Source organism: Cololabis saira, chromosome 6 (genome assembly GCF_033807715.1).
Source record: "Cololabis saira isolate AMF1-May2022 chromosome 6, fColSai1.1, whole genome shotgun sequence".
Lineage (NCBI taxonomy): Eukaryota > Metazoa > Chordata > Actinopteri > Beloniformes > Belonidae > Cololabis > Cololabis saira.
Genome location: NC_084592.1, coordinates 16,181,601 through 16,198,762, shown reverse-complemented (window position 1 = coordinate 16,198,762; position 17,162 = coordinate 16,181,601). Strand labels below are relative to the sequence as shown.

Below are 17,162 nucleotides of genomic sequence, written 5' to 3'. Positions count from 1 at the left end.
TGGCTGTTTAATCTACGTTCACGCAAGAGCATAACACGTAGAGAGAACAGTACAGTATCTAGTATCTAACTTGTCATCACGCATTGAGTTAAATCATGTAATCAGCTTGTTTTTGTAATTGTATAATTCTGTATTAGTCTAGATGGAAAGGGGGGTCCACGCGCACCCCCCGGATTTTTTTATGCCACCTGAATCCTTTAAATGTCTAGTTTCAGAATTTGGTCAGTGCCAAGATCAACTAATGTCTGAAAGGCTTCGTTTTCACAATTAATTGCATCTAACTCCAGACCAGAAAATTGAAATTTGAGATTGGCAAAGTAGCATATCCTATCATACATACAAGCCACAGAGACTAATAAACACATTTATTTTTGCTGCAACCACCGAGCAACGACCAAAACAACCTAGCAACCACCTAGCAACCACTTTTAAGACCCTAACTACCCTAGCAACCACCTTAGCAACCACACCTAAAAGAACTTAAAACCTCCTTGGTCTAGAAGGAAAATGGGTTTCAAGGGTAACCCCTATTATTTATGTCATCTACTTTTTGTTATCATCAAAGTGTCTTCTTTCAGAATTTGTCAGGTGCCAACCTGAAATCATCTCCCAAAGGCTTTATTTTTTATCCTTGTACTGCGAACCCTAACCAGAAAACTCTAAACACCGACATAGTATGTGGTGCAACTTTTGTCCTAAACAACTTACAGAGACAAATTAATACATTTTCCAAGCCAACTCTGATAGGCCATCACGTAGCAACCACCTTTAAGACCCTAGCAACCACCCTAGCAACCACCCTAGCAACCGCCTCTGTAAGTTGTTTAGGACAAAAGTTACACCACATTGTAGATATTTGTGAGAAAGGCCTCAAGCCAGGTCAGGTACCTATGAAAAATGAATCGTTTAAAGATCAACTTAGTAAGCAATTACAAGTTTGTCACTTATTTTTACATTAAGTAATACAAGAATAAGTTAAAATAGATTATTAATAGATTACCTGGAGTAATTGTGGCCATCATACGCGAAGAAGAGATCCGCCATGGCGCCATTACAGTGATAGAAGAGCTCGAAGTTGTTGGTTTTCACAGCAACATCCATCATGAAGACCAGCCTCGCATGATCCATCACGGACAGCCAGAACATTCCTGTTTTACCCAGATGTCCTCTGCGTACCTTGTCTTGGTATTGTTGGTACTGACCGATCAGGTTTAGGAGTGAGGGATCCTTCAGAGTGGTGTCAAGGTTCTCCGAAGAGCAGCAGTGGATGAGGTTGATTAGGGTCTCATGTGGGATGTCTGGCTTCTCGTCATCTAGGAAGACATCGAAGAGCAGCCGTTCAAGTGCTTCTGTGACTGCCTTCAGACTAAAGAGAGCCTTGGCATATGATTTCCCACTTAGGATGTGTTTCAGGCAACCACTGGTTGCGAGGCCTGCCTCAATGAGGATCTCTGCATAGCCAGCTCCAAAACACTTATGGCCAGTGAGCCTGCCCATGTAATTCATGGCTGTATGGAACTTGCCAATAAGGACGACATGCCTACTGAATTCCTCCTCATATTTCCATACTATAGGACAGGCCTTCATCACCACTCCTAGGTCAAATGATGACCTTTCATACAGAGGAAGGGTCCTCCTTCTGGTTCAAATGTTGTGAACAGCGCAGGGGGGATCATGATACAAGAGGTGAAGGAGAGCCTTCCGAGCACCAGAAAGAGGACCCTTCCTCTGTATGAAAGGTCATCCAAGATGAGAAGCCTTAAGATCACACCTCCTGAGAGTCTCCCAGAGCTGGTGTTCAAAAGGACCGGCCCCAGTTTCCCCAAGAATGCCAAGTTTACCCCTCCTGCTGAAAACCAAATTGCGTTTCATTCCTCAATGTTGCAATACAACATTCATCTTCTCTGCAGATGGTTGAGCAGCCAGGGCAAGCAACAGGTGCCTGGGTTTGGTGGTTTTATCTCGAGCACAGGGAAAGTGCCTCCGAGGAAATCTACTATCGACTTCTACACGCCCATCGACCAGCCTATAACAGACAACGCAGTGGTGTATGAGATCCTCAAGAGGTCTGAGGCAGCAACCGAGGAGGTTGGACAGCCATACACGATCAACACATTTGACCTAGGAGTGGTGATGAAGGCCTGTCCTATAGTATGGAAATATGAGGAGGAATTCAGTAGGCATGTCGTCCTTATTGGCAAGTTCCATACAGCCATGAATTACATGGGCAGGCTCACTGGCCATAAGTGTCTTGGAGCTGGCTATGCAGAGATCCTCATTGAGGCAGGCCTCGCAACCAGTGGTTGCCTGAAACACATCCTAAGTGGGAAATCATATGCCAAGGCTCTCTTTAGTCTGAAGGCAGTCACAGAAGCACTTGAACGGCTGCTCTTCGATGTCTTCCCAGATGACGAGAAGCCAGACATCCCACATGAGACCCTAATCAACCTCATCCACTGCTGCTCTTCGGAGAACCTTGACACCACTCTGAAGGATCCCTCACTCCTAAACCTGATCGGTCAGTAGTACCAACAATACCAAGACAAGGTACGCAGAAGACATCTGGGTAAAACAAGAATGTTCTGGCTCTCCGTGATGGATCATGCGAGGCTGGTCTTCATGATGGATGTTGCTGTGAAAACCAACAACTTCGAGCTCTTCCATCACTGTAATGGCGCCATGGCGGATCTCTTCTTCGCGTATGATGGCCACAATTACTCCAGGTAATCTATTTTAACTTATTCTTGTATTACTTAATGTAAAAATAAGTGACAAACTTGTAATTGCTTACTAAGTTGATCTTTAAACGATTCATTTTTCATAGGTACCTGACCTGGCTTGAGGCCTTTCTCACAAATATCTACAATGTGGTGTAACTTTTGTCCTAAACAACTTACAGAGGCGGTTGCTAGGGTGGTTGCTAGGGTGGTTGCTAGGGTCTTAAAGGTGGTTGCTACGTGATGGCCTATCAGAGTTGGCTTGGAAAATGTATTAATTTGTCTCTGTAAGTTGTTTAGGACAAAAGTTGCACCACATACTATGTCGGTGGTTAGAGTTTTCTGGTTAGGGTTCGCAGTACAAGGATAAAAAATAAAGCCTTTGGGAGATGATTTCAGGTTGGCACCTGACAAATTCTGAAAGAAGACACTTTGATGATAACAAAAAGTAGATGACATAAATAATAGGGGTTACCCTTGAAACCCATTTTCCTTCTAGACCAAGGAGGTTTTAAGTTCTTTTAGGTGTGGTTGCTAAGGTGGTTGCTAGGGTAGTTAGGGTCTTAAAAGTGGTTGCTAGGTGGTTGCTAGGTTGTTTTGGTCGTTGCTCGGTGGTTGCAGCAAAAATAAATGTGTTTATTAGTCTCTGTGGCTTGTATGTATGATAGGATATGCTACTTTGCCAATCTCAAATTTCAATTTTCTGGTCTGGAGTTAGATGCAATTAAGTGTGAAAACGAAGCCTTTCAGACATTAGTTGATCTTGGCACTGACCAAATTCTGAAACTAGACATTTAAAGGATTAAAAAAAATCAGGTGGCATAAAAAAATCCGGGGGGTGCGCGTGGACCCCCCTTTCCATCTAGACTATATGTTTCTTCTATCTCTTTCTCTCTTCTTTTTTTCATTGTGGACCCCAGGAAGACTAGCTGGTTGCTATGGCACCAGCTAATGGGGATCCTTAATAAAATAAAATAAAATAAAATAAAATAAAATAAAATAAACCGGAAGCCTTTATTCTGAGTGTTTATAAATGAACAGATTATTTTTAGGCATACTGTTCATCATTATAACACTAGAGGTTCCAGTCAGCTCAAATTACCAATTCCAAGGACCAATCATCTTAAGAGATCTTTTATTTATAGATCAGTGACTTTGTGGAATAACCTGCCTCAAAACCTCTGCTGCCTACATCCACAACAAATTCACTTTTATAAAGAATCTTAAAGTCTACTTAGCATTGTAAAGTCTTTGTTGTTTTTTTGTTCTTTTTGCATTCTGTATTATTGAATAGTTTTCTTTTCTTTAATGTAAATGTATCTAGTATCTAACTTGTCATCACGCATTGAGTTATTATTCTTCCATCCATTCAAGTGCAATATTCCTCCACCCATTCATGTACAATTTTATTTTCCCATTAACTCTTTTTTATAGTGTAAATTTATGTTTCCTGTTTTTCATTTAGTTGTTTACAGTACTTGTTTACATAGTCTTTGCATCTGTGCACTTTTACGGAGCTGCTGCCTAATTTCATTGTACCAGTATAATGATAATAAAGGATTTCTATTCTATTCTATTTCTATTCTAAATCATGTAATCACTTTGTTTTTGTATAATTATAATAATTATAATTAATAATAATAATTAATAATAATTAATAATTATTAATAATAGATCATATATTATATATATATATATAATTATTAATAATATTATTAATTATTAATAATAAAAAATTATAATTATAATAAATAATAATTATAATTATAATAAATTATAATTTATATAATATTGTATAATTCTGTATGTTTCTTCTCTCTCTCTTTCTCTCTTCTTACTTTCATTGTGGACTCCAGGAAGACTAGCTGGTTGCTATGGCACCAGCCAATGGGGATCCTTAATAAAATCAAATCAAATCAAATCAAATAAACCGGGAGCCTTTATTCTGAAAAATGCAAAACCGGAAGTGACCCTCCAGCTTCAACCGGCTCCAACTAGAAACCGAAACCTCGATTTTAATTTTTTTTAATATACATATATAACATAAGTAAAACACTTCTTAGATATAATCACACGCTTAAGATGAAAAATAAATAATTTAAACACACATGTTTACGGTGGATCAGAATGTTGACCCTGCGGGGAGGCCGAGGCCCCGCCCATCAGTGTGAGGGAAAGATGGCGTCCCAAACAGACCGCGGTGTGCCCCTCAGCACGGTGAGCGGACTTTACTCTATTGTTTCTCATATATTTATCACCATACTCCGATACTAACTATGTAAAATGTCGATAGGGAAAAAGAGGTATAAAAATATGTGTTTTGTTCATGTTAGGGCTGTGGTTTAATAGAGGAAATGGTCTAGCTTGTGTCCAGTTCAGTGTTTAAAGTAGATACTAACTAATTATGCTTAATCGTGGTATTTTTGTTGTTGTTTTATAGTTTGGGATGTTAGTGAGTGGTAGTTGTAATAGCGAGGACTATCAGTACTGATAGCAGCACTCTAATAAATATTTGCATGGGTCTTGGTGCGACTCATGAGTCGTTGATTAAGTTTCGTTTCGTACAAATATGTAGTAACTTCCTTGTTCCTTTAAGTTATTAAACGATTTGACTGGTCTTAAATGTACACCATGGAACAATTATCCTAGTAATGTATATGTATGTATGCATGTATGCATGTATGCATGTATGTATGCATGTATGTATGTATGTATGTATGTATGTATGTATGTATGTATGTATGTATGTATGTATGTATGTATGATTGTATGTATGTATGTATGTATGTATGTATGTATGTATATCCATATAAATACATACATACATACATACATACATACATACATAATAATACACACACACACATAATGTGTGTGTGTGTGTGTGTGTGTGTGTATTATTATGTATGTATGTATGTATGTATGTATGTATGTATGTATGTATGTATGTATATGGATATACATACATACAGGACTGTCTCAGAAAATTAGAATATTGTGATTTTCTGTAATGCAACTACAAAAACCAAAATGTCATACATTCTGGATTCATTACAAATCAACTGAAATATTGCAAGCCTTTTATTATTTTAATATTGCTGATCATGGCTTACAGCTTAAGAAAACTCAAATATCCTATAATATATATATATAATATATTATATAATAATATTATTATATTATAATAATAATAATATAAATTACAATATTCTGGGAATCTTAAACTGTAAGCCATAATCAGCAATATTAAAATAATAAAAGGCTTGCAATATTTGAGTTGATTTGTAATGAATCCAGAATGTATGACATTTTTGTTTTTTTAATTGTATTACAGAAAATGAAGAACTTTATCACAATATTCTAATTTTCTGAGACAGTCCTACGTGTGTGTGTGTGTGTGTGTGTGTGTGTGTGTGTGTGTGTGTGTGTGTGTGTGTGTGTGTGTGTGTGTGTGTGTGTGTGTGTGTGTGTGTGTGTGTGTGTGTGTGTGTGTGTGTGTGTGTGTGTGTGTGTGTGTGTATATATGTATATGTTTATGTGTATGTATATATATATATATATATATATATATATATATAGTCTGTGTGTATTTATACACACACACACTGGCCCCGCCCCACTGGGGCACAGTCAGCCACCAATTGTGCAAGTTCTCCTGCTTAAAGATGAGAGAGGCCTGTAATTTTCATCATAGGTACACTTCAACTATTGCAGCTTTTCCACTAGTACCTACCCAGCCCGACTCGCCTCGCCTCAGTTTGGTTCTTTCCCACTAGGGGTCTAACGTGCCGAGTTGATACTTTTTCTGTAACTACTCTGCCGAGCTTTTAAGGCTGAGGCTGAGTCGTATCTGACGTCATCACACTACAGGCCACCGATTGGTCGGGGGGTTGGGAATCAGACGTCTGAGTCAGGATGTGACATCAGTGAAAGAGCGACTCTGACGGCAGCTTCTCATTCATTTTATTTGACAAGCAATGGCAACAAAAAAGTCTGTTTCATGATCCAACTATTGGCCCTTTTGCACTAGGACTTACTGAGCCCGACTCGGCTCGTCCCGCCTCTACCCGTTTTGTCCCCGTTTGTTTTTCCACAGCCAGGTGAGAAGTGGGCAGGTTGGGGTGAAGCTGCTGTGACGTACTCGATTGCGCAACCGCTTTGTTCCTCCGCTGATCAGAAATCAGCTGGAGCCGCGAGCGGCTGAGAGTAAAACAGCCGGTCTACATCCCTTTTTTAATTCTCTCCTCAGCCACCAGGTTTATGAACATCTGCACCTCAGAGTTGGATCACCAAACAGACGTTTTGCGCTTTATAATAATAGTCTCGCGCTGACTCCCGCTTCCTGATTCAAACGTCTGACGGCCCCGCCCCCAGACCAATCAGTGGCGCGGAGGGTGGTGACCTCAGAAATAGTCCCGGCTCAGCCCGGATAGAACCTCGCCAGAATGGTTACAGAAATAGTATCGGCTTGGAGCGGCTCTACCCGTCTCAGCCCCTAGTGCAAACGTGCAAGACGGGGCCGTGGCAGGTGAAGCGGGACTAATGCAAAAGGGCCATATGAGGTGCAGATGTTAATAAACCTGGTGGATGAGGAGAGAATTAAAAAGGGATCTAGATGGGCGATAAGGAACGACAAGATCCACCAGGAGCTCTGTCACTTCATAGCTGCTTGTGGCTACCAACGGACTTTTCAGCAGCGCCGAGACAAACAAAAAAAATTAAAAAGCGTCGCTGCTTGAAGCTTCTCTCACTCTCATTTTTTAACTTGATATTGAACACAAGCCACAGACCCAGCAGCACATATATCATCTCCATGTTCTACATCGTTAGTGTTGTTGTCTTCTTCATTTAGATTACACAATCAAATACTTCACTCATACTTCTGCTCCAGATGCTGAATTGTTGTAGAAAATAAACAAGGACAAGTTGAGTGGAGCCGAGTAGGTACTAGTGGAAAAGTGCCATATGAGAGACAGAATGGGGGGAAAGAATCCAGGAAATCACATTGTAGGGTTTTTACTGAATTAATTGGTAAATTCCTTTGTAAAATAAGTATTTGGTCACCTACAAACAAGCAAGATTTCTGGCTTTCACAGACCTGTATCTTCTTCTTTAAGAGGCTCCTCTGTCCTCCACTCCTTACCTGTATTAATTGCACCTGTTTTAACTCGTTATCAGTATAAAAGACACCTGTCCACAACCTCAGTCACACTCCAAACTCCACTATGGCCAAGACCAAAGAGCTGTCAAAGGACGTTAGAAACCAAATTGTAGACCTGCACCAGGCTGGGAAGACTGAATCTGCAATAGGTAGCAGCTTGGTGTGAAGAAATCAACTGTGGGAGCAATTATTAGAAAATGGAAGACGTACAAAACCACTGATAATCTCCCTCGATCTGGGGCTCCACGCAAGATCTCACCCCGGGGGGTAAAAATGATCACAAGAACGGTGAGTAAAAATCCCAGAACCACATGGGGGAACTAGTGAATGACCTGCAGAGCTGGGACCAAAGTAACGAAGGCTACCATCAGTAACACTACAGGGACTCAAATCCTGCAGTGCCAGATGTGTCCCCCTGATTAAGCCAGTACAAAGTCTGAAGTTTGCTGGAGAGCATTTGGATGATGCAGAAGAGGATTGGAAGAATATTCTTTCTGATTCTGATGTTATATGGTCAGATGCCAAAATAGAACTTTTTGGTTTAAACACAAAGAAGTGGCTCAGTAAGAAACATTTCAAGGTCCTGGAGTGGCCTAGCCAGTCTCCAGATCTCAACCCCATAGAAAATCTTTGGAGGGAGTTGAAAGTCTGTGTTGCCCAGCGACAGCCCCAAAACATCACTGCTCTAGAGGAGATCTGCATGGAGGAACGGGCCAAAATACCAGCAACAGTGTGTGAAAAACTTGTGAAGACTTACAGAAAACATTTAACCTCTGTCATTGCCAACAAAGAATATATAACAAAGTACTGAGATTAACTTTTGTTATTGACCAAATACTTATTTTCCACTATAATTTGCAGATACATTCTTTAAAAATTAGACAATGTGATTTTTCTGGTGGGGGGGGGGGGTTGTTTTGTTTTTTTCATTTTGTCTCTCATAGTTGAGATATATCTGGGATTAAAATTACAGGCCCCATCTTTTTTTTTTTTTTTTTGTATTTATTTTTATCCCTGTGAGACGGCTGCACTACCAGCTGCGTCACCGTGCCCCCATCTTTTTAAGTGGGAGAACTTGCCTTACTGGTGTCCTATCTATCTATCTTGTGTGTATGTATGTCCATATCCAATTTGCATTCAGAAAATACAGTGTGGTGTCTAAACTCTTGCCACACAGATGCACAACTTGGAGCGAACTTAGGAGTTTGGGTTATCATGACATTTATTTATAAAGTAAAGATAAACCTTGAACTACTCCATGAGTTTCACTGTCGGATCAAACATCAAAGATGTTTGATGGTTAACAGCTTCTGGTTTCAGCCTCATCGTCTATAAAAGCATGTCACCGTTTTTTGTTTGCTTTTTTTACAAGTGGCTCAGAAAGATCCCAGATCCTGCAGATCTGTTTTTATTTTTATCCTGTTTTCACACTCATCGACGAGAGACCGATTAACCACAGCAGTTAGTGTAGCATGTGTTACGCCTATTTTCAGTACATCATCAAATTGCTTAATTATTACTTAATATCACAGTTGGGCTTGCTCATGGCTAAGAGGGCAGTGGTTGTCATCTGGACCCACCATCACCCCTTAATGACAAGCTGCAACCCAAATCGAGGAAATGTTCATTCATTTAATGATAATATAGTTTAAACATCAGATAGCACAGAGTTAACAGTGCTTTTATGCACAAATGTGAAATAAAGAGTGTCACAACTGAGAAGTAGTTCCAGAAATAAATAGCTTTAGCTGAATATCTATCCGTCTGTCTGATATAAAATGTGACTAATCCTAATTTGTTTCACTTGCAGCTCGCACCCAAGTTCCTTCATACCAACTCCACCAGCCACACCTGGCCCTTCAGCGCCATCGCTGAGCTTATAGGTGAGTCATCATCACATGATTAAACAGGTGGAAGGAATGTTTTTGTTATACATATCTTTCATTTCTAGAGTTACGCTGCACAACGGTCTCTTGAAAGTCATTGTGATTTTCAAATAAAGTTAGTAGTGCTTTAGTTCACGTCCAACTCATTGTATAATATGAATCTTTAGGTTTTAATCTTTATACTTATTAAGATGCTCAAACAAAACACGGTTAAGATGATACAAAGTGCTTGAAAGAAGGCAACAGATTTTTTTTTTTTTTTTTCGTGTTTTACCTCCCAAATGAAAAGCTTTTCCATGTAGGAGATGTGAAAAGGGCTTACGGTGGTCTGTGAATTCATCTCAGCATATGTTTATAATTAGACTACAGAGAGGATGTGGACAGAAAAGAAAAACAGTCGGGTCAAAACAAGCTTCCCTCTCTCTTTATAAGTTGAGAAACTAATAAGAGACAGCAGAGTCTCAATGGGAGAAATGTTGTATTGCATGAGGAAGTCTGAAGTGGCAAAAAATGTGTTAAATCTGCAAAGGTCATATACGAGGGCAGATGAGGTCAGAAAGGAGTCTGCATGGACTGTTATCTTTGTTGATGACATTGCGCTTCTTGTGAAAGTATTGAGCAGATGGAAGAAAAACTAAAGTACCGGTAATTGAGATCCACCGTTGAGAGAAAAGAGATGGTGGTCAGTAGCAGCAAGACAGAATACGTTTGTGTAAATAAAAGGGATGCAGGCCGGATGGTGAGGATGCAAATAGTGGAGGTGCAGAAGGTTCAGGAGTTTGAATACTTGCCCTCAACTCTGTTGAGGAAAAGAGGTGAGGATGAGTACAGACAAGGTGGCATGGGTGGAGTTACCTGTGATAGAAGACTAACAGAAAAAAGTTTACAAGATGGTAGTGAGACCGGCACTCCTCTTATGCTTGGAGACAGCAGTACTGGCCGAGACAAGGGGAGCAGACCTGGCAACCTTTATGATGTTAAAATGTTCTTTAGTTTTTCAGAACCTGTGCTTTTTTTTTTTTTTTTAATGAATTACGGTAAGTAGTTATTGGTGAACTTTGTGCTGACGAAGCATCGGTGTAAAAGTTGACCAGCAGTTTCTGAGGCAGGTCAAACATCCTGAGCTTACGCTGAGCGTTTTTATATTATAATAAACTTTATTTATATAGCACCTTTCATACGAAAGTGCTTCACAGTAACGGTACAAACAAGTCAAGAACAATGGGAAATAGAGAAACAGCAAATGAAACAAAAAACACAAATATTTAAGTGCAGTGATATAATACATAACCCTGACAAAATTCAGTTCCAAATTCCTCCACAGAACAACTACTAAGATACGATAATATAAAAAATGAATATATGAATATAAAAAGGTAAAAATGCTGCACTCGAGTCGTGGGCAAATGAAAAATAAAAAGATAAAAATATCAACAAATAAGAGTACAAGATAAAAATGATCATATAAAAACATTTAAAAGTATAAAAGTAATGCAGACAGTAAAAATCAATGATATATATATATATATATAGATAAAAGGAAAGTGGCAACTAAGGCGCGGCTATCTCATGCTTAAATGTCAGATCAAGGACTTTGTAAAACCTGAAAGAGTTCATTATCCACCATGCTATTGAGGTGTGTAAGGGGCAGAAGAGTAAGTGGACTTTTCATTAAATCCACTGTCATCACCTCAGTCTTTGGTGGTTCAGGTCCAGCTGGTTCTGATCAGACCAAAGACGCAGCTGCTCCACCTCCTTCCCCTATGCAGCCTCGCTACCTTCCTGGATAAAACCGGTTTCAGTGGGGTTGTCTGCAGACGTCTGGAGCTTCACAGATAACACGGTGCAATCATGTAAAGAGGACACACCCCTGGGGTGCACCAGTGCTGATAGTCCCTAGTCACATTTTCATTGCTCTGAGATTGGCACAAAACCCATATATCGGAAAAGAAATCCTGTAAAAGAAACAGCTCTAATTAAGAAAAACTCCCAAATGTCACAAAAATCTTTTTACTCTTCCAGGAGGTGGTTTTTCAGGGAATTTGATAATCCACTTTATTCTGCAAAAGTTTAACGGAAATGCTTTTTGCACATTTCCACGTCTCTGGGGGCGGTGGATGTGACGGAGCCAGTCAATCTGAAGTAATCAAAATCTAGTTTCCAGCTTTGGCCTCATTAATACCATGTAGTTGTGCTATAACACTACTTAATCATTATGCATTACAAACACTGGTGTCCTTTATCGCAAATTCAGAGATTTGGAAAGGTGACCCTCTTCCCCCTGACCTGCTGACTCCCCAGCAGTGAGGAAGATGGTGATAAACTGATGGATGGAGGCTGGCAGGCATTGTGGTGTGGGTGAGCTTCTGGTAGGAGCTTTGTTGTCATTTTATCCAGGGAAGGAGGGTTTCTTGGGATGATTGTGCAGCATTTGAAGCGAGAGGGCTCTTTGTACAGCTCTGAGGACTGGTGGAACATCTGGATGAAGATGGGAGCCATCTGGACAACACATGCTGCAGGCTTCCCGTTTTTCTGTCTCTGAAAAAGCCAGCGCACAGCTTCTTCACAGATCTTCAAAGGGGGGTGGTTATCAGAGGAGAGGGGTGGAGGTGTCTCTTGGTAGTAGGTACTAGATCTTTGTGTTGGAGTGGGTGAGGGGTGTGAAAATATCCTTTTTGAACTAGTGAGAAGCAGATAAGGAGTTTTCAAAGGATGGGGGGGTGGGAGGCGGGGGGTCTACTGTAGTGGCATGTTATAGCGGCGCTTGCATACTGGCGTTCTGTAACATTTCAGTAAAAGTGGGCCACCAATTTTACTCTGTTGGCCGTTACATACTGACCGAGGTAAAATAGAGAAATCCAGGAAACGTGTGTCCAGTAATTAAACCTGCATACCGGAAACAAAGCAACATTGTGTGTCACGTACACTGCATCAATAAATTATAATTATTTTTAAAATAGATTTTTATCAAAATGAAACAGACATTAAACAACAAACAAGTGCTCTCTGCAATCACAAAGGTATCAAAACAGGAAGGAAAACACCATCCAAAATAAAATTACTCAAGGTAGGATAGTCAAAAAAAGGATAAATGAATGAATGAATAAATAAAAACCCTGCAACCCCACACCCCCCGGACACACTCCTTCAGTCCTACCGCCTCAGTCATCTATCCGCATACTGTGCCAACTACCATCTATGTACAGTAGAAGTATATTACAATTATCATAATAATAATAATAAAAATAATACAGTACATAGAACAACAGAGTGGATGAAGTTAATGAAAATAAAAACAGATAAACAAATAAATAACATACATAATTAAACTTCAAAATTCCTAAATGAATGACATACCGGTAGATAAAACCATCAATATGACAAAAATATAAATGTATAAATACATAAGTTAAATAATTAGACTAATTTAGAACTAAACTAAACAACGAGGGGGAGGTCTAGAGACAGGTGATAACAGTAGATAGGCACATTATATGCTCACAGATCACCTAGTGGGAATATTCCAGTCCAAGGCAATAAATTATTTTTAAAAATCATAGCAGAGGTGATGTGTGAAGTTGACCGCGAAGGGTTGAATAGTGTAACTAGTCACACAGATTCAGCTGGGTGTCTCAATCATTATTTTCTTGCCATGTTAACGTCATGCTGAATAATTGTGACCAATTCTTTGGCCCGAGGACGAGTGAGATCATCCTTTCCTTGATGTGCATTCAACAGTTGCTTCGGTCATTCTAATAATATGGTGGCCAATTTTATCTCCTCAAAAACTAAGACATTTTCTTATTTCTGCATTTCCCCAATTCATCATGGGGAGCGTACAGACTCTTCTTAATAATAATAATAATAATGACTTGGATTTATATAGCGCCCTTCTAGGCACCCAGAGCGCTTTACAGAAATCATTATTCATCCATACACATTCTCACTGGTGGTGGTAGCTACGTTTGTAGCCACAGCTGCCCTGGGGCAGACTGACGGAAGCGTGGCTGCCATATCGCGCCAAACGGCCCCTCCGACCACCACCAACATTCATACACACTCAAACACATTCACACGAGGCAAGGTGGGTAAGGTGTCTTGCCCAAGGACACTACGACAGCAAACTGGGACAGAGCGGGATTCGAACCTTCGGATCATTGGACGACCCGCTCTACCACCTGAGCTACTGCCTTCTGCGTCCCTGTGAAAGTGCAGCAGATGTTGAATTCTCACACATCTTACTCAGTTATGGGATGAGGGAATGTACCTTGCATAGACAACCAGTCTATCCTCCTTCATGTCTTTTTGTCTGCCTGATTTTATGCATTTGCGGAAAGTGGCTCTTGCATACAGGCACCATAGACTGGCAAAAGGGGGGGGGGGGGGGGGGGGTTCCAGAAACAAAAGCCAGTATGGGCCTGATGTGTTTCCGGCCTACCTGGACAGGAGCCGGTCTCCTCTCCTGTAGGCCTGTTGCTTGACCTGAAGCAGTTCCCTCAGTTTGGTTTTGGACCTGCTCCTGGTTTTGTGCACGCATGTCCTCACAAAAACTGACGTAAGACGTCAGTGTCAGTGAGTTCATGGAGGTCTGTGGCTGCAGCTGCAGCTCGGTTTAGTTAAATCAGGCCTGTAGCTCCGGCATGGACTCTTCTGTTCACTTCCTCACAGTCCTCACCACAGGATTAGAGGTTTATACTTTATGCTGGTAAGTCAGGATGAAATTAATCACACAGGGATCAGCGAGGCCCAAAGCTGCTCAGGGCACATAGCAATAAGCATCCTCTAGGGCTGGATAATAGTAGTCCAGTGTGCTTGAATCCCCGGTTTGGCACGTTATCTGCTGCGTATTTTGGTAGTCTGTGACTCCGTTAACTCAGAGCTAATGTATTTTTGAAGCTGGACTTGTTGCTGTTAATTTGTTCATCCAGATAATTTGCTTCCCCCTTTTGAGAACCAGTGTCCAACTTTATCGCTGTATTCAGATTCTGAACTTCGGAGCTGAAAAGTCGTCCAGGTTGCTTCTTTTCAAGCAGTTAAGATCATCAAAAGTTCAGCACAAATCAGATTAAATGGTCTTCACATAAATAAAGGACTACGACAAAGTTCAACTTTACTGGAAGGGTTGATCTGCTAATTCAATCATGGAAAAATTAGATTTGATAGCGTTTCTGTGTGTCACTTGTTTTTTCCAAAGTAATTCAATCAAAAACTGCACATTTTGTATTTTATAATCTAAAAAAAAAAAAAATGCCATCAATATCAATCAGCTTTTTTTGCCACAAAAAAAGAGATCCCTTGCGATCGCCTGCAAAATATTTCTACAGACTCGGCTCAAACAAACATTCACTTCACAAATTATATTATGCAAATGAGTAAATCGAAGAAGGTGAAGGGATTTTTGTGAGACATTGATCCACATTTTTCTGATTTCTGGCTATTTATTATGTCTATACTCAGGACTGTTATGTTGAGGTGGCGTAATAGGCCTTATGACATGAAAAGACAAAGTATTGATTATGTAATTGTTTCATCTCATATTTCTTGGGGGGGGGGGGGGGGGACTATTCAGGAATTTCCCCTTAAATTTAGTTTTATATAAGATAACTTTTAAAGCAATTTCATCCAAATTATTTTGTGAACTGATTTAATTTATCAAGCCTTTTCAGTGTTTTGATGTATCCAATATGCACTTGTTTGCAACACAGTTTGTACTTTGTATGTCTCTCTGGGAAATGAGTCTGAATGACTGCAAAAAAAAATATATATATATATTTTTATGCTTCTTGAAATCTTTTCTTTTGATAGACAATGCCTATGATCCAGATGTCAGTGCCAAACAGTTCTGGATCGATAAAACAACGGTAAAAGGAGAGTTATGCCTCTCCTTTACGGACAACGGAAATGGACTGGACCATGACACCATGCACAAGATGCTCAGGTACAAATAACACCATTGTTTGTTTCTGCAAAGGTCTTCAAGCACATTTTACAGTTAGAAAAGTATAACAACTTTTTGATTTACCCCCTTCAGCTTTGGGTACAGCGACAAAACGACAGTAAATGGAGTAGAGCCAATCGGGATGTACGGCAACGGCTTCAAGTCTGGATCCATGCGTCTGGGCAAAGACGCCCTCGTCTTCTCCAAGTCGAAAGGCTCATCGTGCGTGGGGATGCTTTCCCAAACCTACCTCGAACAGATTGAAGCCAACCAAATAATTGTACCAATTGTCTGCTTTGAAGAGACAAAATCAAACAAGTATATCCTTTTCTTAATGCATCGTTAATGAGGACGAGGAGGAAATACCTTTTGATACCTGACGAAACACTCAATTGATGACTGGTTAAATGTTTTCTTACGATGTAATAAAGTTAGTCAGGAAGAATGAGTGGAAAAACATTTATTTTTTAAATGTTTATAAAGCCACTGTATGTAGTAATACCACTTCTGACCACATTAGGATGTACATATCTGCCATGTTGAAGAGCGACTGTCAATACTGTGCTTGTGTTGATAGTTCGACATGATTTGTCCCACCAGAGGTTCACTTGTGGCGCTTTTACACTAGTACCTTGTCAAACCCCTGGCTCAGGTATGGGTTTAAAACATAAAGATGGCAAGGCACGCAAGTGGGCAAGGTTTACAATAGTTTTATTCCCCCAAGTGATAGTATGTGAACAATACAAAAGAGGACCAAAATCTGAAAATATAACATAAAAACCATTTTAACTTCATAATATATACTGTACATAATGTAAATCAAATTCATTTTAAGCTATTTTTAATCTATTTATAATCACTCATTTTAAATACATAATATATTTATATTATTATATTAAATTATTATCTATATATATATATACGTATTTATTATAAGTATTAAATAGCACATTATATTCATTAGCTCTTAGTCTTAGCTTTTCATTTCATAAATCAGGCCTTTTAAATAAACCAAAATCATTTAACCAAACAAAAAGATCTAGATCAAACCATCAAACAAACAAACAGAATGCATTCAAATAATCACCTCCTCAGAGAACAAAGACACGCCCGGACACCAGCACAGACAGCAATTCACTCTGGACAGTGAGCTGCCATCTCTGTCTGTCTTTTAAAGATGCCCTGGCTCCACCCACATTGACAGGCCCACATGAGGTCCACATAGAGAGGGGTGTCAGAATAGTTCAGCATAGTTCATTCACAACAGCACTGTAGAATTGTTCATTTCATGTCATTTTCGTTGTACTCAGTCTTTTCTATAACATCCAGTATTCCTCCATGAAAGTCCAGAATCCCTCCATGATCCATATGATTCCTCTTCATAGAAGTCCAGTATCCCTCTGTGATCCAGACTATCCTCCAGTTGGTATGGCCCAAATAGGCCTCATTAGTGTCACATT

At 39.8% G+C, this 17,162-nt stretch overlaps 1 protein-coding gene across 1 annotated transcript in view; it reads left to right on the top strand.

The window, feature by feature from the left end:
• Positions 1-4,894: 4,894 nt before the first annotated feature.
• The window catches only part of morc3a (MORC family CW-type zinc finger 3a), a 33,737-nt gene continuing 21,469 nt past the window's right edge, over positions 4,895-17,162 (top strand). Inside the window, exons 1-4 of the mRNA XM_061723380.1 lie at positions 4,895-4,934; positions 9,689-9,761; positions 15,570-15,702; positions 15,796-16,022. Coding sequence (XP_061579364.1) covers positions 4,896-4,934; positions 9,689-9,761; positions 15,570-15,702; positions 15,796-16,022 — 472 coding nt within the window. The 5' untranslated portion in view covers position 4,895. The remainder of the gene's footprint in view (positions 4,935-9,688; positions 9,762-15,569; positions 15,703-15,795; positions 16,023-17,162) is intronic.